We start from the raw sequence: 23,395 nt of genomic DNA, 5'->3' as shown, positions 1-23,395 counted from the left end.
TTGATAAGGTAGGCTATTGCAGAAAATACGGAAGTATGGGGTTGAAGGTGATTTAGAGCTTTGGATCAGAAATTGGCTAGCTGAAAGAAGACAGAGGGTGGTGGTTGATGGCAAATGTTCATCCTGGAGTTTAGTTACTAGTGGTGTACCGCAAGGATCTGTTTTGGGGCCACTGCTGTTTGTCATTTTTATAAATGACCTGGAAGAGGGTGTAGAAGGGTGGGTTAGTAAATTTGCGGATGACACTAAGGTCGGTGGAGTTGTGGATAGTGCCGAAGGATGTTGTAGGGTACAGAGGGACATAGATAGGCTGCAGAGCTGGGCTGAGAGATGGCAAATGGAGTTTAATGCGGAAAAGTGTGAGGTGATTCACTTTGGAAGGAGTAACAGGAATGCAGAGTACTGGGCTAATGGGAAGATTCTTGGTAGTGTAGATGAACAGAGAGATCTTGGTGTCCAGGTACATAAATCCCTGAAAGTTGCAACCCAGGTTAATAGGGCTGTTAAGAAGGCATATGGTGTGTTAGCTTTTATTAGTAGGGGGATCGAGTTTCGGAGCCACGAGGTCATGCTGCAGCTGTACAAAACTCTGGTGAGACCGCACCTGGAGTATTGCGTGCAGTTCTGGTCACCACATTATAGGAAGGATGTGGAAGCTATGGAAAGGGTGCAGAGGAGATTTACTCGGATGTTGCCTGGTATGGAGGGAAGGTCTTACGAGGAAAGGCTGAGGGACTTGAGGTTGTTTTCGTTGGAGAGAAGGAGGAGGAGAGGTGACTTAATAGAGACATATAAGATAATCAGAGGGTTAGATAGGGTGGATAGTGAGAGTCTTTTTCCTCGGATGTTGATGGCAAACACGAGGGGACATAGCTTTAAGTTGAGGGGTGATAGATATAGGACAGATGTTAGAGGTAGTTTCTTTACTCAGAGAGTAGTAGGACGCCCTGCGTGCAACAGTAGTAGACTCGCCAACTTTAAGGGCATTTAAGTGGTCATTGGATAGACATATGGATGAAAATGGAATAGTGTAGGTCAGATGGTTTCACAGGTCGGCGCAACATCGAGGGCCGAAGGGCCTGTACTGCGCTGTAATGTTCTAATTTTAATTCTAATTCATTGGCTACAGGTGAGGTCCCAGAGGACTGGAGAATAGCCAATGTTGTTCCTTTGTTTAAGGAGGGTAGCAAGGATAATCCAGGAAATTATAGGCCGGTGAGCCTTACGTCAGTGGTAGGGAAATTATTAGAGAGGATTCTTCGGGACAGGATCTACTCCCATTTGGAAACAAATGAACTTATTAGCGAGAGGCAGCATGGTTTTGTGAAGGGGAGGTCGTGTCTCACTAACTTGATTGAGTTTTTTGAGGAAGTGACGAAGATGATTGATGAAGGAAGGGCAGTGGACGTTGTCTATATGGACTTCAGTAAAGCCTTTGACAAGGTCCCTCCTGGCAGACTGGTACAAAAGGTGAAGTCACACGGGATCTGAAGTGAGCTAGCAGGATGGATACAGAACTGGCTCGGTCATAGAAGACAGAGGGTTGCAGTGGAAGGGTGCTTTTCTGAAAGGAGAGATGTGACTAGTGGTGTTCCACAGGGATCAGTGCTGGGACCTTTGCTGTTTGTCGTATATATAAATGATTTGGAGGAAAATGTAGTTGGTCTGATTAGTAAGTTTGCGGACGACACAAAGGTTGGTGGAGTTGCGGATAGTGATGAGGATTGTCAGAGGATACAGCAGGATATAGATCGGTTGGAGACTTGGGTGGAGAAATGTGAGGTAATGCATTTTGGAAGATCTAATACAGGTGGGAAGTATACAGTAAATGGCAGAACCCTTAGGAGTATTGACAGGCAGAGAGATCTGGGCGTACAGGTCCACAGGTCACTGAAAGTGGCAACACATGTGGATAAGGTAGTCAAGAAGGCATACGGCATGCTTGCCTTCATCGGTCGGGGCATAGAGTATAAAAATTGGCAAGTCATGCTGCAGCTGTACAGAACCTTAGTCAGGCCACACTTGGAATATTGCGTGCAATTCTGGTCGCCACACTACCAGAAGGACGTGGAGGCTTTGGAGAGGGTACAGAAGAGGTTTACCAGGATGTTACCTGGTCTGGAGGGCATTGGCTATGAGGAGAGGCTGGATAAGCTCGGATTGTTTTCACTGGAACGACGGAGGTGGAGGGGCGACATCATAGTGGTTTGCAAAGTTGTGAGTGACATGGACGGAGTGGATAGTCAGAAGCATTTTCCCAGGGTGGAAAAGTCAGTTACTAGGGGTTTAATGGGTTTAAGGTATGAGGGGCAATGTTTAGAGGGGATGTGCGAAGCAAGTTCTTTACACAGAGGGTGTTGACCTCGGAAGTGCAGAAGGTTTTAGTTTAGACAGGCATCAAGATCGGCGCAGGCTTGGAGGGCCGAATGGCCTGTTCATGTGCTGTACTGTTCTTTGTTCATTGTAGTTTGTTAGCTTGGTCCTCTGAAAGAGTTGCATAATTAGTCTTTCAATCATTCAGTAATTGATTTCACATTAATAAAAAAGATTGGACAGTAACAATAAATTTAGACAAATTCCAATGAAAAAAATAAATTTGTAAAAATTACATAAAAATTCTTAACTTCATATTATTGACAGATTGTATTTTAATTACTCTCTACAATTAGGTAGATCACAGTGGTTTAAACCAATATATGGATGGAGCAATGGAGCACAATATTAATTTGCATTTATACAGAATCTTTAATATTGAAAAACATTTCAGTGTTTCACAGAGGCATAAGAAAAACATTGATGAAGAAGGCGATGTTAGGAAGGGTGATCAGAAGCTTAGTTAGAGAGTTAGAGGGTGAAATTGGTTTGAACCCCAATTTACTTTTCCTTTGACTTGCTAAAGGACACAAACCAACCAATAGTCTGGTTGAGGGTCACTCTCAGAAATGCTACCACATTCTTCACCATGGAGTGATCTGTGTTGGATGTATCTGCAAAATTCCCAGATAGTGAGATCTTGATTTCAATAATGTCATGTTACAATGTGGAGTGTGAAGAGTCTAGTTCAGGGTTGTCCAACATACAGCCCACGGGCCAGGATCTGGCCTGCCACAGGTTTCCATCCAGCCCGCGGGTGTAAACTGCGCCCAGGCTGATCCTCATCCTCACCAGGGGTCCGTGACTGGAGATGAGAAATTTCCCACTGGCTTCTTCTTGCAGGCCAACTTTTAAAAAAAAATCTTGTCACTTTCACAGCTAACAGCTGCTGACATTGGGAACAGACGTTTCCCAACTACAGACAGATTCGGGGTTTTTTAAAAAGCCCACTGGAAAATCCTGAATCTGTCCGAAGCTGGGAAACAGCTGCTCCCGATGTCAGCAGCTGTCAGCTGTGAAACGGACTTGAGATTTTTTAAAAAACTGATCAACCATCTGCTCAACATTCCCGCTCTCTGCAACTGTCAGAGAGAAAGAGGGGGATAGAGAAAGAGAGAAAGAAAGGGGGAGAGAGAGAGAGAGAGAAAGGGAGAGAGGGATAAAGAGAGGGAGAGAGCAAGGGGGATCGAGAGAGAGAGAGAAAGGGGGATGGAGAGAGAGAGAAAGAGGGACAGACAGAGCGTGGGTGGACAGCGAGAGAGAGAGAGAGAGAGAAAGGTGGACAGAGAGAGAGAGTGAAAGGGGGACAGACAGAGGGGCAGATAGAGAGGGAGAAAGAGTGATCAAGATTACTCTTGACAGAATGACAATAAATTAATCGTCATTTAAAGCTTCTGCACAAAAATGTACATTTGTTGCTGTTTTGATTAATAGTAAGATCAATTTTAATGCCTTTATCTTTCTGAAATTGTCTCACCGGTCCTGCATGTAAGACAAAAATTGTAATGTGGCCCCCACCACGACAGAAGGTTGGACAACCCTGGTCTAGATACTTCCTCTGAGGATGGAGGAAAAACACTATATAGCTGATAGGAATAAAATACTATTACCTCATAGACCTTTCACTTGTTGAAATGTACCACCTTTCTAGTAGCATTTCCTTATCATTTCAGGAGAGCAAGAGAGAGGAAACAGCATTAACTCCCAACTCAGTGCATGAATTTCAAATACATTTGCCATTTGAGTCCCACCCATTCATCCACTCACATCTTTTAAATAGTAAATTTTTAATGGCATGTGATGCCCTGGGAAGGAAGAACTGGCATAGTCTGTCAAGTCACTGTTCACCATAGATGTTTTAACCGTGCACACAAAAATTCTGTGACAAGTATAGACAAACTGTTAGCAATATTTTCCATGCATCAGCAATGTAACTGCACAATATGAAAAGCAATTCACACATTCACTACCACCGAACCTATCAACAGCAAGTAGGGTGTAGAGTTTCATCCTCAGCCATTGTGTTTCACACATTACTGCTTTATCTGAAGATGGTAATAGAAATTCTCAGAGAAAATAGAGACTGTTAATAATGAGACTCCAGCTGGAGGTCACATCCAGATGAGATCTTATAACACAAGCTGACCTAATTTCCATCAAATGTTCCATGGTAATCACATCACGTTCCAATTACTGCAACTATTTTCCTTTGAAAATAAATGTAAAAAGAATATTCAAGTAAGAACACTCTAAATATACACTATACAACAGCAGTCTAATGAGCACTCACACTGCATGAAGCTACGTTGATGCCAAAGCAGAAAAGAGCATATTGCATCATTAAAAATATCTTTCTTCACTTCTTTGCAAGATTAACTTTACCTATTTAGCTTTAATATGTATAAACTGAATCCCATCAGATGTTATTTGTGTCCCATTTATGACACTGACTATCAGTCATTCAAGATTTCATCACTTGTGAATTATCAGATCAGCCCATTTATGGCATAAATCATATCCTACAGAATATATTATCCATGAGGTAGAACCTTCACATTTATGGCACTGCAGGGAATGAAAACTGTTTAACCTCAAGCAAGTATCTTCCCTTCACACATATGTTAGGAAAAATTACACATCCAATGAACATCAAAGGCCCAATTTTAGTGTCTATTAAAGTTATTTAGCTTTTGAGACATCAGTGTTATAATTTTGTGTTGAGATAAATTGCTTCTGTGAGAACGCTGAAAACTCATGAATAAAGTACATCAATATTAATTGGCTGCAAAATACTGGTCACCTTCCTCTTTACTGTGTCAGCCAATGGCACGATCATCTTCCCATTTCATACTTTCTGTTTGACCAACTATCATTTTTTCCCACAGAAAGCACCTTATTAATTAGAATTAGACTATAAATATTATCCTGCTTGGTTGAAATATATTCCTGATGTTCACTGGTGGAGGTTGATTACAATTCTGTCAGACCAAAAACGATAGGGAGCAAATGGGCATGATATTTATCTGACAGGTATACACAACATCACTCATGGTTCGAACAACTCATTGCATAAATATCATATCTAATGGGATATGTATTTGATACTATTTCTATTTCCTTAGAGTTTTCACCAGCCTGGGGAGATAATCTGTTGGAGTGACTTGCCGGCCCTATATAGAAGCCCCCACCCAGATTTTCATTCCATTGAAATTAGTAGGTAGATTTTCATTTTTATCACCAGAGCAGTAAACTGATTTCCATTGAAATCAATGGAATGAAAATTGTGCAGGTTCTGTAAAAGGCTACCTATCCACTCCACCAGATTATAGCCAGGCAATGCAACCAAAATGCTACCCCCATGAACTGAAAATAAGGCAGGTTCTATAAAGGTCAAGCCATCAACGCCATCTGATTACTGCTCAGGCAGTGAAGATGAAGATCTACTCTCATGTCTGGACATGATCTAATGTATCACACAAGTCAATTAGCCTTTCCCTATTGCAGCAATGGGACAAATAAATGGAAGTGATGAGGTGGATCATAACATATTGCAGCACATACAGAGACAATTCTTTCTGATTCTTGTTTAATAGTTCTGTGATATTGATAAATTGTGTTCCTGTCTAGTATTCTCTCTTTCTCATTCTCTTAGTTATGTGAACTAACCAAGATTTTATACACTGTAGTACTTGAAGCAATCTCCACAGGGAACTGTTCACATTACTTGTAGGTTGTTATGTCCCTGTCCGTTCCAACCGCAGTATTTTGTGGTGGCTCCATTGCCCAGTTACGCCTGATTTCATTATTTTGCATCATAAATCTACACAGAATTTTATCCAGCCTTTCTTATCCTCTAACTGGATCTATACATGCATGTCAATGCCACATTACCATTTATTCACAACCATCTAATTCACTACATATGAACATAAGAAATAGGAGCAGGAGTAGTTTATCAATGGTGTTTGTATTTATGGTCATTATATACCTGGCTTCAATTTACATTTGTAGTTTTGCTCTTAGAATGTGCATTTCTAATGTCTTCAGACATAGTTTATTAGACTGTCTTTTGGCAGTTTGTGTCTACCTCCAATTATATTTTCTGAAACACGAGGTTCATTTTCAGTATCCATCAATGTGAGTTTTCTAACATTTAATACCTGCATAAAAAGTTTCCATGCAAATATATCAGGGTCAATATTAGGGTCATTCAAGAGGTAGTTTGATGCTGACATGTAAGAGCTGAAATCTATTATTGAAGGATAAGCTAGATGGGCTGAATGATCTAATCTACATGCATCTTCTGATGACAAAAACATATTAATATGAATTATTTGCATGTCACTACCAGTCGTTCTATTTATTGTCTCTGCAAATACTCAATCATTTTCCTGTCTGATAATTTATACTTTATCAGCTTATATTTGCCCACAGGCAGCATCTTGTTAATTAGACATATGATTTATTCTGGTTCTTGCTTGGTTAAAAGATATTTCTGCTTTTCAGTATTAGAAATTGATTAGAATCTTCAGCAGAAACTCCACCAAAATCTGAGCACAGCCCATTCTGTGCTTCATGCATAACTTGGCTTAAGTGATTATCTTTGAACCAAACGTCAATATTTCATTATTAGCTGCTTCATTTTACCTGTCATAAATGCAGTATTCAATATGGCAAGTGACACCATCATATTAAACTGATTGTCAGGTAAATGCAGTTTTGAATGTTGTGTCATAGTGCCAGTATTAAATATGCCTTTCCCAGTACATGCATCAAGAATTATTTTCATTTCATCAGGAGTTTCACCAGCAGTGCCAGTCATGTGCCTGAACACATCCTGTCATATTACAGAAGTCAATTAGCTTTTCCTTATTGTAGTTCCAGGACTAATAAATAGACGTAGTGAAGTGGAAGCATAACAGTATAACTTTTTTGAATTCTTGTGCAGCTTCTGTATGGTTGATATATTCATCAACTGGACTTAACTAAATTATTGTAAAAACAAAGATTATTTATAAGAACATAAAGAATGAAACAGGAAAAGGCAATTCATCAACACCTTCTACTTCACATATCCTTTCCTGTATGGGACATTTGACCGCCACTGTCTCTAACTCTGTCTATAGCCTGGATTGCCATTCCCAACTAAATATTGATCCAGCTCTGTTGTGAATAAGTTAGTGGACTCAACTTCAACTACTTTTGCTTTTCAATGTGGAACAAAAGTTGCTTCTTGTCTTTAGTCTGATAACAAACTTGTTCATTTTAAACCTTTAGTGATGTGCTCACAGTCCAAGTCAAATAGCCGCCTTCTCATCTAGATCTCTCAATATTTTAAAGCTATCAATCCTACCCCTCAATGTCCTTTTCTCCAATGGAAACAAGTTCAGATCTATGTGCCTTTCCTCACAATTTAGATGCCTGAGTCCCAGAATCATCCTTATTACTATTCTCTGAATCTTGTCCAGTGAGTGTATCCAATAAATAGCTGAACCATATAGAGCAAGAAGGTCCCAAGTTAAATCCCCAGCCCACAGGCTTTCTCAGCTAACTGATTATCTAGGGTAACAGAAAGGGACGATACAATTGGCCTCAACCATCTAGGTTAAAAAAAACAATCACCTAGTATTCCCACTCTTGGTCGCTGTTTCCTGCTGGAAGTGCATGTGTATGAATAACCCTTATCTCCCATAATCAAAAAACATGCCGTGCATTCACTCTCTTGGCCCACTCATGAAGAATGACCATTTGAGTGAGGTACCAGATGCTTTCTGTACATGCTGGAAACAGAGATTCAAAATCATCAGGAAAGGGAGGAGAGGGAGTAATTTGGAAGAAAAAAATTAAAACATTTTCTGTGAAATAGAGAAATAGTTATAATAATTTTCTTTTTCATAACCTGCATTTTTCTCATCAATTGGAGACATTAACTAATTTTCTGAACCTTGTAACAGCAAGAATTAAATAATCTGCAGCATAACATTATCAAATCACATTGTATGTAATTCAGTTATTGTATGACAATAATTAGCAGGTTAATTATCACATCAGTTGAACAGATTGGATTCTGAACCTGTACTAAAATACACAGCAATCATTGTTCCAGTGTGTGACAGGACACAACAATAAATTAAGTCTATAACCAGCTGTGAAAGTGTTATTGTGTCTTTTTTGTGCCTAGTCACTGCATTCTGATATTAAAAACACTGCAGTCCCTCTGCAGACAGGACTATTTAGGTAGAACTGCATCGTGCATATTTAACCTGTCTATCAATAGGAAGTCAGCATTTCTAGGGACAGGGCAGACTGATCTCTGTTTAGTCACTGTAATTGTATTCCTATTTTATATAAAGGTTCCTCTCATTTTCAGCACCGTTTAAAATTAGGGGGTTTGAAATTCTGATCAGGTGCCAGAGTGGGCAGATTTTCCAACAGTGTCCAGAACAGCGGGTTGAACCTCATTTTGCCAGGATTCGATAAAGTCTGACGGAGTGCATCTTATGCCCACTCCTTTACGTCAAGAGAGCATGTCTGGGGATATTACCCCGATTAGTATGCGCTTATAAGGCATTGTAACTTCAACAAGCGCATGGGAAAGGCTTCTACTGCTATGTCCAGACTGGCCAAGAGAATGTGGGAAAATGGCGCACTGACACGGAACACAAAAGTCCGAGTGTATCAAGCCTGTGTCCTCAATACCTTGCTCTATGGCAGCGAGGCCAGGACAACGTATGTCAGCCAAGAGCGACGTCTCAATTCATTCCATCTTCGCTGCCTCCGGAGAATACTTGGCAACAGGTGGCAGGACCGTATCTCCAACACAGAAGTCCTCGAGGCGGCCAACATCCCCAGCTTATACACACTACTGAGTCAGCGGTGCTTGAGATGGCTTGACCATGTGAGTCGCATGGAAGATGGCAGGATCCCCAAAGACATATTGTACAGCGAGCTCGCCACTGGTATCAGACCCATCGGCCGTCCATGTCTCCGCTTTAAAGACGTCTGCAAACGCGACATGAAATCCTGTGACATTGATCACAAGTCAGTTGCCAGCGTTCGCCAGAGCTGGCGGACAGCCATAAAGGCAGGGCTAAAGTGTGGCGAGTCGAAGAGACTTAGCAGTTGGCAGGAAAAAAGACAGAGGTGCAAGGGAAGAGCCAACTGTGTAACAGCTCCGACAATCAAATTTTTCTGCAGCACCTGTGGAAGAGCCTGTCACTCTAGAAATGGCCTTTATAGTCATTCCAGGCGCTGCTCACACACACCACTGACTACCTCCAGGCGCTTACCCATTGTCTCTCGAGATAAGGAGGCCAAAGAGATAAGGCATTGTAACTCTTACCAACTGAGAGCTGGCAGGAATTACACTGAGGCCGTTGTATGTGACCTAGACTAAAGTAATAAAAAGGCATTTTGGCTCCCTTAGGAGCTGAAGACTAAAAGGCTTACATTTTCCTTTGATCCGAGGATGAGCATCTGGGTTCCCCTACTCGAGCAGTGGTCGGCTGCTTCAATTCACTGGCATATTGGAATGGGGGCCTCCAAAAAACCCTAACAGCCTCGGGCAACCCACCCTAACCAGGTCCTTGGGATTTTAATCCTTCCCTTTGGACAGATGAGCATTCCATTACACTGCACTTGCGGCAGCGGAGCGGTCCCATCTGAATTTTGCCCTTTAGAACTTTATCTGATGTAGAATTTATCTGGGTATTGTAGAACTAGCCGTCAAATGCTAATGCATTAGAACTACCTCTCTGATATTTTAGTGGAAGCATGAACCCATGGACATTAAATTTATTTTCCTATTGTTACCATTACATTTTTTCTGGTGCAATTCTTCAGCAACTCAAGGGGGGAGAAATTTGTTCAAAGCATCACTACACAGGCTTACATTGATTCCCCCAGAGCAGGCAATGCCGTAGGCTGCTACCTGCTCGGCCAGCATGCTTTCTTCCTGCACAGCTGGTAACCTGCAGCACTGCCTGCTCCTGGGGAATCAATGTTAGTCTGCATAGCACGCTACACAAACGAATTTCTCCCCCTGGTTCTCTCTGAAGGTACTATTTGATAATTCAGTGGTGCTCCTTTTCTACTTCATTCATAGTTTCCAGTTTTTAAGCACTGTAGAGCCAACATAGAGTCATTATGGCACAGAAGGCGGCTATTCAGCTCACAGGGGCTATGTCACCTCTCTTTAGAGCAATCCAGTCTGTCCCATTCCCCTGCTCTATTGCCGTAGCCCTGCAAGTTTATTTCCCTCAAGTGTCCATCAATTTCCTCCAGAAATCATTGTTTGTTTCTGGTCAAATTCTGAGTGATTTGATAGATTACATGGCTGAGGTTAAATTAATTACAATCATTAGACGTGCACCTCAACACCAGAGCGTCTTAAATTTTTGATCACCTGCATTGATAAAAATAATAATGAAAGCAAGATGTACACAATTGTGAAGGTGAAAGGATTACTGTTGTGGAGTATTCTTCAGTAATGTACGTCTTCATTTATATTAGCTCAAAAACTTTATACAGTTGTAAATAATCTGTGGTATAAATATATATTTCAGAAAGAAAATGATTTTTACATCTTTGTCAAACCAGAATAAAAAGGAAAATGTGTGATATATAAACAATAATTCCCAAGTGATGGCTGTATTAGTTCTGATGATGAAATGTGTATAAAAGCATTCTGTGTGGACAATACAATATCAACATGAAGTGTAAAATATTTAATTTTTAAAAAGCTATTCTATAATAAGTAAAGTCTATAGGTTCCTTTTCCATGTGTAGACCATCCAGGTAGTTTGGGCTGAGTCAGAATAAATATCTGACTGTCCCTGGACCAGAGCAAAAAAATCCAACAAACAAGTGTAGAAACAGCTCTCAAATGTAATGATTAATCTAAGAAAAATCAGAACAGTTCCTTCATTTCCTTAAATTCCGGAGCACTATATTTGGGTCATGGCATTTTCGGGATGCCTTTCAGATCGAGTCCCAATTTCTTTCTTTTATTCATTCTTGGGATGTGAGTGTCACTGGCAAGACCAGCATTTATTGCCCATCCCTAATTGCCTTTGAGAAGGTGGTGGATTGCTGCCTTCTTGAACCACTGCAGTCTGTATAGTGTATTTACATCCACAGTATTTTAAGGGAGGGAGTTCCAAGATTTTGACCCAGCGACAGTGAGGAAAGGGCAATATAGTTCACGTCAGGATGGTGTGTGACTTAGAGGGGAACTTGCTGATGGTGGGTGATGTTCCCATGCGTCTGCTACCGTTGTCCTTCTAGGTGGTAGAGGTTGCAAGTTTGGAAGGTGCTGTCGAAAGAACCTTGGTGCGTTGCTGCAGTGCATCTTGTAGATGGTAAACACTGCTACCACTTTGCGCTGGTGAAGGGAGTGAATGTTTAAGGTGATGGGTGGGGTGCCAATCAAATGGGCTGCTTTGTCTTGGATGCTGTCAAGTTCTTGAGTGTTGTTGGAGCTGTCTCATCCAGGCAAGTGGAGAGTATTCCATCAAACTCCTGACTCGTGTCTTGTAGATGGTGGACAGGCTTCGGGGAGTTAGGAGGTGAGTTACTCACCGCAGAATTCCCAGCCTCTGACCTGCTCTTGTAGCCACAGTATTTATATGACTGGTTCAGTTAAGTTACTGGTCAATGGTAAGCCCCCAGGATGTTGATGGTGGGGTTTCAGTGATCGTAATACCATTGAATGTCAATGGGAAATGGTTAAATTCTCTCTTGCTGGAGGTGATTGTTGCCTGGCACTTGTGTGGCAGGAATGTTACTTGCCATTTATCAGCCCAAGCCTGAATGTTGTCCAGGTTTTGTTGCATGTAGCCATGGTTCAGTAACTGTGGAGTCGTGAATGATACTGAATATTATGCAATTATCAGCGAACATCCCCATTTCTGACTTTATGATGGGAGGGAACATCATTGATGAAGCAGCTGAAGAAGGTTGGGCTAGGACACTACCCTGAGGAACTCCTGCATTGATGACCTGGGGCTCAGATGATTGGCCACCAATAGTGATTACCACCATGCTTCATTCTAGGTATGACTCCAACCACTGGAGAGCTTTCCTCCTGATTCACATTGACTTTAATTTTGCGAGGCTTCCTTAGAACCATAGAGCCATAGAAAAATTACAACACAGAAGGATGCCATTCAGCCCATCATGTCCATGCTGGCTGAAAAAACTAGCCAGCCAATCTAATCCCACCTTCTAGCACCTGGTCCATGGCCTTGCAGGTCACAGCACTTCAGGTGCATGTCCAGGTACTTTTTAAATGAGTCGAGGGTTTCTGCCTCCACCAGCATTCCTGGCAGTGAATTCCAGACACCCACCACCCTCTGTCCTCATGTCCCTACTAATCCTTCTACCAATCATTAATCCCTGATGTCAGACTCTGTCAAATGCTGCCTTGATATCCAGGGATGTCACTCTCACCTCACCTCTGTTCCATGATTGTTAAAAAGATCAAATCCATCACCAGAAACTTGGCATCTCTTGATCCCTTTCATTCTCAGGTCAACAAACCACACCTTGCTGGAGCCTGGCATGAGTAAATTGATCAACATCCTAACCTGTGCTGTTCAAAGAATCATGAACATTAGGCATCAGGTGAAGTTGTCATCTCAGTCTGTTGGCTTCCAAGTGTCTGAGAGAGCTTGGAAGTCCCTCTTCCACCACGCATGCACATATGCATCCACAGTCTCATGCATAATCATGAATCTGGGTTCATCCTAAGATGTCAAACACAAGAAGATGCCAACAGTAACCCAGAGAATGAGCCCAAGTTTGAAAAAGTAACTCATTGCAACTGGAAAATGAATGGAAGGCATGAAATTTATATGCATAGCGGTGCTACAAAGGCCTACCTGAGTATCCCAGGGGCAGGCTACACCCCTGGCCACTACCCTCATTTCATTTTCCAAGGATATGGGCGCAAACAGGTGCATCTCCTGCATGCACGAGAACACATCAAATTAGCACTATCCTGACAGCACACAACTCAGCTGGCTCATGTGATGCCAGGATCCCAAATTTGGGCAGTGCAGATCCTGGCAACTACTCAGAAATAAGAAGCGTGAAGCAGAAAGATGGGCCCTGCAGTAACATTATTTTAAGAGTCAGGCACCCTGATGGCAAGTAAGTTAGATTTTTTTGAACTTTTTCTATTTCACAGTGTCTGAAAGTATTCTGGCATGTTTTTGGAGGTGTTTTGCTGAGTTCCTGCATTTGCAAGAGAGTATTGCCGCATCCACTCAGGGATGCCAGAGGAGTAGGTGACCTGTCCATATAAATGCTGCAACAGGTATGGGGGCAGCAGTGGCAGTGCCTCTGGGTCTGCAGGACAACAGGGAAATTAAGCAAAGGCTATGGAGAGGGCAAGATTCATGCCATGCCCTCTGCCAACTTGGAGCCAGATTCCTCCATGCTCCTTGCCAGTGACAGGAGGCAGTCTGGCAGGCCAGGTAATGCACCCAGCATTTCAGTATATATGCCCATTCAGCACTCTCCTGTATGCTGCCCCATTGAAGTCCTCATCTGAGTCCTCTGCATCAGTGCTCATCTGCCACCTCCCCCTCCCATCAGCTGGCTCATGAATCATCCTTTACCCCTGGCGTGGTTGCAGCCCACTCATGCCCGGTGACTCACCATGTGCTAATCCCAACACCAAAACTAACCTCCAAGGTAAGTACAGTGCCAGTGTCTGAGCTGGTGGCTGCGAGTGTCAGATCAGGTGATGGGGCCGTGCTGTATTGTTGCTCTCTTTCCTCCTGGGTCTTCCCGTGCTTGGGCAGGCAGCAGATCTTGGGTGTCTGAAAGCAGAAATCAGAAGGGTTGATGAGAGGGAAGGGGTTAAGGGTGGGAAGCGAGAGGTCCATGGTCCCACTATCAGCAGCTTGCTCATCGTGTCAGATAGCAGGATGAGAGTGAGCTGGGAGTTAAGGGCCATAAGGCAGGAAAATGTTATCCTCCTAATTGTTCTTGGTGACACCCAATGCTATAGGCCCTGTCACAGCCGGCTCCATGATATAGAAAACTATCTCCTCCACAGGGCTCAGGTGATGCAGACATCCTCATCCCCCGCCCAAGTTCTGCTCTGCTCCCTTCTATTGTGTGCCACCTTGTCCTACAAGAGAGAGGGTAGAATGTCTGTGGCTGTGTAGCCCTGTGTTTGGGTGATGTGCCTGCCATAGCTGAATCACTGGAGGCACATGGAGACAGTGAGAGATGGATGTGAGCTGGCAGCATTGGTAGTTGTGTGAGGGTGAGGTGGACTATATGAATGTTAAGGGTGAGTCATGAGTGTGAGTCATGCTGAGAGTCATCAGCAACTGTTAACTGTGAAACTGACAGTGCGAATATTTTTAAAAGGCCAGTCTGCAAGAAAAAGCCGGTGGAAAATTTCCCATCTCCAGTCACGGACCCCTGGGGAGGATGAGGAACGGCCCCGGGTACAGTTTACACCTGCGGGCCAGATGGAAACTTTTGGCAGGCCGGATCCTGGCCCACGGGCCGTATGTTGGACAACCCTGCTTTAAAAACAGGCTGCCTGTACTATGGGATCGGCAAATAATGCTGCCGGGTCCTCTTGCTGTGTGCAGAGCTCACCGGCAGCGTTAAGAAGCAGAAAGGAGCGTTGGAGGCACACCAGCTGGTGCTACAATCATTCAGATGAAGTGGATACATGAATTTTGCATGTTGCGCACCTTGATCTGAAGGGGTGAGGGCATGTCGCAAATTGCAACACCCCTTCCTGAAAATCAGAGCAAACAAATTTCTAGCCTGTAATCTTTTGAGACCAGAACCCAATAAGCAGTAATGACAGCTTCACCTGACCTTTCTAACAAACATGGCCCATTAGGATTAGATTCGTGAGGCAGCTCTGCAAGATGTAAAGGAGGCTGACATTTCCTGCGAGGAACTTGGACAAAGGAATCTCAACCACTTTGAGAGCTGTATATACACATTGTATTAAAACATACATTTTGAACAGGATTGTGCAAAAGTATAAGGAAATAGCTCTTCTGTGTCTATAATTCTACATTACACATAGGTAAACCCTTTGTCTGCTCACTTGCAATTTGTATTGACAGTCCTAATTACCAAATGCTTAGGGCGATGTTATGGACATCCAAAATATCCAGAAACTGAATAACTTTTAAATGCTAATGCAAGCGACTGTTTGTGCTCCTTGTGCTTTGATAAGGAAGCTTTGGCGCCTTGTCAAATGCCCTCCAAGAGCCATAGTAAATACATGATATTAACATTCCAGTTACGTACGGTCTTTCTTGATAAGACCTGCTGAGATAAAACTTATATACACTTTAAATTGAATGAAAATAAAAAAATAAAAATAGTTTGTCTCTTATTGTGAATGATTTTTATCCTGAATGTAACTAGGAACAATGTCTGTGATACAGAGTTTTATCAGACCCTCTGCTGAGCAGGGCTTTTAGCATTACTAACTAAATGAATTTAAACTTTTTGTTGCGCTTCACAGACTTAATCTGTTCTTTGGTTATCAGGAGGGTCCATATGTTATGCTGAAGAAAAATCATGACACTCTGGAAGGAAATGACAAGTATGAGGGTTACTGCGTGGATTTAGCCTCAGAAATTGCAAAACATATTGGTATCAAATACGAGCTTAAAATCGTTCCTGATGGGAAATATGGAGCAAGGGATCCAGATACTAAAATCTGGAATGGAATGGTGGGCGAACTTGTTTATGGAGTAAGTATCTTTTATACAATAGCTGGAAAAAATGTTTCTCACCTTCTGGGTTTGAAATTTCTCGTGTGTTAATCTTAATGCTATGACTAATGAATTTGTATCAATTTCTTGCATCCACTGTTTACTGATGCTATTATCCCATTTATTTCAAATTACTTTGTTAAAATAGCCTGTGAAAAATTTGAGCAATATGGCACATACAGGAATTTCAACCCCATTGAGTGCTGTCTGTAAACATTGCATTAAAACCCAAATTTAACAGGATTGTGTGAAAGTGTATGGATAGGGCTTTCCTGTGTCTATAATTCTATATTAAACATGGGTTGGCCCTTTGTGCTCTCTTGCAGTTTGCATTGATAGTCCTAATTACCAAATGCTTAGGAAGATGTTATAAACATCAAAATATGTGAAAACAAGAACACAGTTAAGTTCAAAATTTTTCAGAAGTAGTGTCCAATAATCCAGTAACAAGGGGTCCTGAAATACCATGAGATTCTTTTGATCGCTTTGAAGATAGATGGGCAATGCCCCGAGAGAAATGATATAAACAGTATTTTTAGCCTTTTATACCATTTCTCCAGGGAGTCTGCTGATCTCTCACCAGGGAACTCCTGTGAAAATTGATGGTTGAAATAACTGAGCTGAATCAAAAGTGACCAGCAATATTAGTAATACTATATGCAAGGGAGAGGTTGATACAGAAATGTAATGTAAAGTTGATTATCCTGTTTTCTTTAATATCACACTATTTACATTGCATCAGACAACTCGGATATAAACATGAAGGGATGGAGTACAGAACTGAAAGAATTGCATCTCTCTGCAGCACTGTATGTGATTGTGTTTGTTAAATTTCAGCTTTAGTCAAAGTGTTAAAGCAGAATCCCTTGGTAGTTTCAACTGAATCTTGACATTCATTCCTCACTGGCAACTCTCTGCTTGTCAAGCAAGTAATCATGTGGAGGAATATCCAGAACTTAATTCTGAGGTACACTGTCATCACTGTATCCAACAAAGTTACTCATTCTTTTGGTTGGTGCTTATCTTGGTTTTCATGTTATTCTGAAAACTTTAATGTTTTGTGTACAGTAAATAGATTACTGTATTGGTATTGAGTAAGGATGAGACCTTTGAAAACATCCATTCTGATTTTAGTAGCCAGCCTCTCATACCTATTAAATTTAGTATGCATTGCATTGAAAACTTTCATGGTGATTTGTGTCCGATTGGGCAAACCTATCATACCAGCTGTAGTACCAGATATGCCTGTAGGTGGCCCTGTGATAGCAATTTGCAAATCAAGAGCCTCACACCTTGCCTGGGACAAATTCACAGAAGGAATGATTGTAATGCTATAAGCATAAATTTTAAAAGATAAAAAAAACTTCAAAAATTAAAATTATTCTAGTGAAATATTCTGCCATTTTGGGCACTGACCACCTGCATGCTCCCAATTAAAATCAACAGAGCTTCATTTAATTCAATCAATGGAAGGAGTGCAACAATCAATTCTCGGGTCCTGCTGCAAAGTATTCTTTGCAGCATCCCTTCCTCCAACCACTAGATATAGTTTAGGGGCCTACAGATGTCAGGTGCTGAAGTTAACCCCCCCGCCCCCCTTTACTGGTGAAACGAATTTCAGGATTGGTGGGCAGGAAAGGAGGTTTATCTGCCCCTCAATCCTGTTCAGATGAAACTCTGTGTGCCCTGTCCTTTGCCTTTTTTTCTGTCCCCTTCCCCATCCCCATCCCTTCACCTCCTCCCCTCTTCTCCCCTTCCCTCCTCTCCATTCTTCCCTCATATACCCGGCCCTCTATAGCTCATCATTCCTCTCAATTTTGCCCTGCTCTTTAACCCTGCTTGACTTGAATATTGATCTTGACCCTGAATGCATGAAGCCATGGGAGATTGACTAATAATTATTATACTGTTCACATAAATAAAAAAGGACTATTTTCCTAATTATACTCACTTGCAAAAATATGCCAAACAACCTAAGCAGCATCCACAGTGCACTCGGGAACCACTTCACTGCATTGTGATGTGGTCGGTTTCAACATTGGTTGAGACCTGTGATTCACTACACATGGAAGATATCCTCTGTGTTCTAGGGTGTGGCAAAATTGTAAATACAGAGAATGTATTTATGATTTTGCTACAATCAGCACATAGCACAGTGGGCGGCACAGTGGCACAGTGGTTAGCACCGCAGCCTCACAGCTCCAGGGACCCGGGTTCGATTCTGGGTACTGCCTGTGCGGAGTTTGCAAGTTCTCCCTGTGACTGCATGGGTTTTCACCGGGTGCTCCAGTTTCCTCCCACAGCCAAAAACTTGCAGATTGATAGGTAAATTGGCCATTGTTAATTGCCCCTAGTGTAGGTAGGTGGTAGGGAATGTGGGATTACTGCAGGGTTAGTATAAATGGGTGGTTGTTGGTCGGCACAGACTCAGTGGGCCGAGGGGCCTGTTTCAGTGCTGTATCTCGAAATAAAAAATAAATAAATAGCAGAAAACCACCTGTGACTCAACTTCCACCAACAGGGACAAGGTCAGAGAAAGGATGTCCAACCTCCGAACAAAGGAGAGAGGAAAATGAAGTTGGGAGATGATTCACCCTGGCTTGCTGAACATACGAATTAGGAGCAGGAGTAGGCCACTTGGTTTCTTGAGCCTGCTCCACCATTCAATAAGATCATGTCTGATCTGATTGTGACCTCGACTCCACATTTCCGACTACCCCTGATAACCTTTCACCCCATTGCTTATCAAGAATCTATCTAGCTCTGCCTTAAAAATATTTAAAGACTCTGCTTCCACTACCTTTTGAGGAAGAGAATTCCAAAGACTCACAACCCTCTGAGAGAAAAGTTTCTCCTTATCTCTGTCTTAAATGGACGACACCTTATTTTTAAATTGTGATCCCTAGTTCTAGGCTCTCCCACAAGGGGAAACATCCTTTCCACATCCACCCTGTCAAGACTCCTCAGGATCTTATAAGTTTCCATCAAGTCACCTCTTACTCTAGCGGATACATGACTAGCCTATCCAACCTTTCATTCCAGGTATTAGTCTCATAAACCTTCTCTGTACTGCCTCCAACACATTTACATCCTTCCTTAAATATGGAGACCAATACTGTACACAGTACTCCAGATGTGGTCTCACCAATGCCCTGTATAACTGAAGCATAGCCTCCCTACTTTGTATTCAATTCCCCTCACAATAAATGATTAACATTCTATTAGCTTTCCTTATTACTTGCTGAACCTGCATACTAACCTTTTGCGATTCATGCACTAGAACATCCAGATCCCTCTGCATCTCGGAGCTCTGCAATCTCTCACCATTTAGATAATGTGCTTCTTTTTTATTCTTCCTGCAAAAATGGACAATTTCACATTTTCCCAGATTATACTCAATTTGCCAGATCTTTGCCCACTCATTTAATCTATCTATATCCCTTTGTAGCCTCCTTATGTCCTCTTCACAAGTTACTTTCCTACCTAACTTTGTGTCATCAGCAAACTTAGCAGCCATACCTTCGATCCCTTCATCCAAGTCATTTATATAAATTGTAAAATGTTGAGGCCCCAGCACAGATCCCTGTGTTTGCCACTCGTTATATCTTGCAAACCAGAAAATGACAAATTTCTGCCTACTTTCTGTTTCTTGTTAGCTAGCCAATCTTCTATCCATGCCAATATGTTACCCCCACACCATGAGCTTTTATTTTCTGCAATAACCTTTGATGTAGTACCTTATTAAATACCTTCTGGAAATCTAAGTACAGTACATCCACCAGTTCCCCTTTAGTCACAGCATGTTACTTCCCTTTCACAAAACTATGTTGACTCTGCTTGATTTCCTTGAATTTTTCTAAGTGCCCCGCTGTAACGTCTTTAATAATAGCTTCTAACATTTTCCCTAAGTCAGATGAATGTTGGCAGAGATCTGGGAAAAAGGTTGTCGAGCCAGTGTCTCAAACAGGAAATGCAGAGCAGCACAGGAAGACTGGCAGAAGCAATACGAAAGATAAAAATCAAACATTTATAGAAACCGCTCAATCTGAAAACAAGACCCAGAGCTTTCTGTCACTTGCCATTTCAACACATCCTCCTTCCCTCATGCCCACATCTGTGACCTGGGCTTGCTGCAGCGTTCCAGTGAACATCAACGTAAGCTCGAAGAACAGCACCTCATTTACCAATTAGGCACACTACAGCCTTCCAGACTGAACTTTTCAATAATTTCAGAGCCCGACTGGCCCTTTTTAATTTTAATTTTTAATTTTAATTTTATTTTAGTTTGTTTCATCATTCATTTTTTTTACCATGTGCCTGTCCACTTTTTTTCATGTTTGTACTTTTGGCTAGGGCTGTTCATTATTCTGTCACTTAACACCCTCTCTGCACTAATGCTTTGTGTTTCACCACACCATTAACACACTCTTTGCCTTTGCCCCATGACCTCCTTGTCAGTTAATTTCCCCAGCCCTCTGTCCTATCAACAGCTCCCCTTTTGTTCTCTTTTCCCCCACCCCCGCTTTATTTGCTTAAAACCAATTACATTTCTAACCTTTGCCATTTCTGATGAAAGGTCACTGACCTGAAACGTTAACTCTGCTTCTCTCTCCACATCTGCTGCCAGGCCTGTTGAGTATTTCCAGCGCTTTTTGTTTTAATTTATTATTTATAGAAACCTAATTGAGTTTATCTGGAGTTTTAATTCCACACACAAGAATACTCTTTTCATACTTCTAAAATTAGAAAAATTACAGCTGGCTCTAAATTGTTTCCCATTTGTGTTGTTTAAAGCACAAAAACTTACAAAATAATCACATCTTAGCAATTGTCTCTTTGGGGATATTTTAGGATTGTTGCCAGGAGACCAGTGTGAAGGACACACTATTGAGATTGATATACATTGTAGACAATGTTCTCCTTTCATAAATTCACTACACCTCTGAAGGAAGTCTTTAGAAGTAGCTGCTGAAATGTTCTGCCTGCCGTATTGATTGGCTCCACTGTGCAGTGGAAGAAGTCATTCTCCCTTAACCTTTTAATGTGCTCCCACTGGAAGCAGACACACTGCACTCGATCCAAACAGTACTGACTTCCATCAAAGCAAACAAAAATGCTTTGGTTGCACCAAATCACAATCTTGTTAGTGGAAAGCTAACTGTACTTCTTTCTGTAGAAGGTAAGTTAAGGGGATTAAAAAAAAAACAGAAATGCATCTACAGTTGAAAATATACTTAAAAATGTGATGATGTTTCCTTATTTTGTTTTATTTTGATATGTTGCTCTGTTTTTCTTTTTAAAACTTCAGCTTTTCCTCTGTTGAACAAGCTTACTCTTGCTGTGGTATGGCTCCATGGTGTCTTATATTACCTGATCACTGGAGGGTATTGTAGCCAAGCCTGAACCTGTCCTCATGTGACAAGTATACAAGTATCCTTTCCAGCAGCAGTCACTGGACAGCAATTAGGGAAGGGAAACATAGCTCTGGTTGAGTTCAACCGCCCAGCTAGGGTTGCCAACTCTGGTTGGTGGCATTCCTGGAGGTTTAATCATGTGACATTATGACCATGTGACCTCTGACCATGTGACATCTGGTCACATGACAGCTGAATATGTGATTCCATTCACCTTATATAGGTTGAGTCCTCTACTTGAGTATATTGTTACGACCAGGTGAGAAAGGTGTCTAGGGGTCTCTCTCAGACTTCACCTGGTTTTACCATAACAGGGTTTAATTTTAAACACACCGTGTTTTTAGCTCCCCCTTGGTGAATCCTTGTTCACTGCTTTCCAATTATAAGGCAAAGAAACCAGCACAAACAAGTTTTCTTTGGTTTAAAGAAGAAAAGTTGAAATTTATTAAACTTAAACTTAAGCTCTAATTCGGTTGACACCTACGGATACACGACACGCCCATGCTGGCATGCATAGGCGATACACACATGCAAATAGAGACAGAAAAGAGCAGAAGAAAAATAAAGTGGAAAAATTTGAGGCAATATCTGAAGAGTTTTTGTTATGGTTCTTCAAGCTCACTGTCGAGTTCTTCATTGTAGGTAGATCTTGCTTTTTGTTGGGGCCCAGTATTCTTCTTAAACCTTGTTCGCTGTAGGAGACTTTTCTCTCTTGGGGTTCATGTGTCTTCAGTGGATTCAGAGGCTTGTGAGAAAGAGATGGGAGCTGACAGGAGAGATCTTCTCAGTCTAGGAGCAAACAGTCTTTGAGTTCAAACTCTCTGTGGCCAGTTCAAAAGAAAACCCTGGAACAGCCAGTTAGTCATCTGAACAGCTGTTTTAACATATCCTGGCCCTTGTGGATTGTATCCTCCTTAGCAGGCCCTGGAATGCGCTTCCTCACCTTCGATGTCTTTTCGTATGTAAATGTTGTTTTCCAGCCACGGCTGATCTGTTTAACAAGTCATTTCCTCACTCCAACAACAGTTAAAAATCAATGTTCATGACAAAATTGATGTGCCTCATTCTTGGCAGGTGGGGGCCTAGCCTGACACCTCCACACCTAGTGGAATGAAATGCGATTTGAGAAAAGTGCATTTCATTAAAAGGGTCGAGAGAAAATATAAGATACAGAAAAAAACATGCATTTCTCTCATTCATTCCCATTCATTCATAAATCCAAAAATGTATGAAAACGGCTTGCCCCCCCCCCCTTTTTTGACATCCCAGAAAACATTATGCTTTTTTGGGGGTGGGGGGCAGTTTTTTTCCGTTTGCCCATTTCAATGGCTGCCTAGGGTCTTTGTTCATGCTGAGGTAATTTTTTTCTCAGGAGACTCAGTAGTGGGTGGGTCTATCCTGAACTCTCTTTCAGTGCTTTGCTGGGTTACGCAAAGACTTTGGTTCTGACTGGAGAAGATTCTTTGATAATCTCCCCTTTGCCCCAGAGGACACTCCTGCCTGCAAGTATTTGTGCAGACTCTACTGCAATCCCCTGTGGCACTTCAACTAGGTGAGGCATCACCCTCACCATTACTCTGCCCGCTAGAGGTCTTTCTTTGTCTCTGCAAGTTCCTGTAAATGCTGTTAGCTGGTAGGGTGCTTCTAGTGTCTGCATTTACATAGGAGGATGTGGGGTCTAACTTTTCACATTTTTCAGGGTTGGTTGACTGGACGGTAGGAGTTTTCATCTGGGATTCCTCCTGGACTTCCTTAAACCTGTCCTGTTGGTCACCTTTTCCGCTTCCCTGTTTAAACTTTTGCCAGCCTTGTGCCTGCCTGTCCCCGTTTGTTCTCGGCAGG

General features: G+C 42.0%; 1 protein-coding gene across 3 annotated transcripts in view; it reads left to right on the top strand.

Annotated features, from left to right (window-relative positions):
- The window catches only part of LOC137370971 (glutamate receptor 4), a 271,296-nt gene that overhangs the window by 198,744 nt on the left and 49,157 nt on the right, over positions 1–23,395 (top strand). For all 3 annotated transcript variants that reach the window (XM_068032865.1, XM_068032864.1, XM_068032863.1), the window contains exon 10: positions 15,912–16,118. In XM_068032865.1, coding sequence (XP_067888966.1) covers positions 15,912–16,118 — 207 coding nt within the window. The remainder of the gene's footprint in view (positions 1–15,911; positions 16,119–23,395) is intronic.

This window comes from Heterodontus francisci, chromosome 6 (assembly GCF_036365525.1).
Source record: "Heterodontus francisci isolate sHetFra1 chromosome 6, sHetFra1.hap1, whole genome shotgun sequence".
Lineage (NCBI taxonomy): Eukaryota > Metazoa > Chordata > Chondrichthyes > Heterodontiformes > Heterodontidae > Heterodontus > Heterodontus francisci.
The sequence above is the reverse complement of the archived record's forward strand: the minus strand, read 5'-3'. Positions and strand labels throughout refer to the sequence as shown.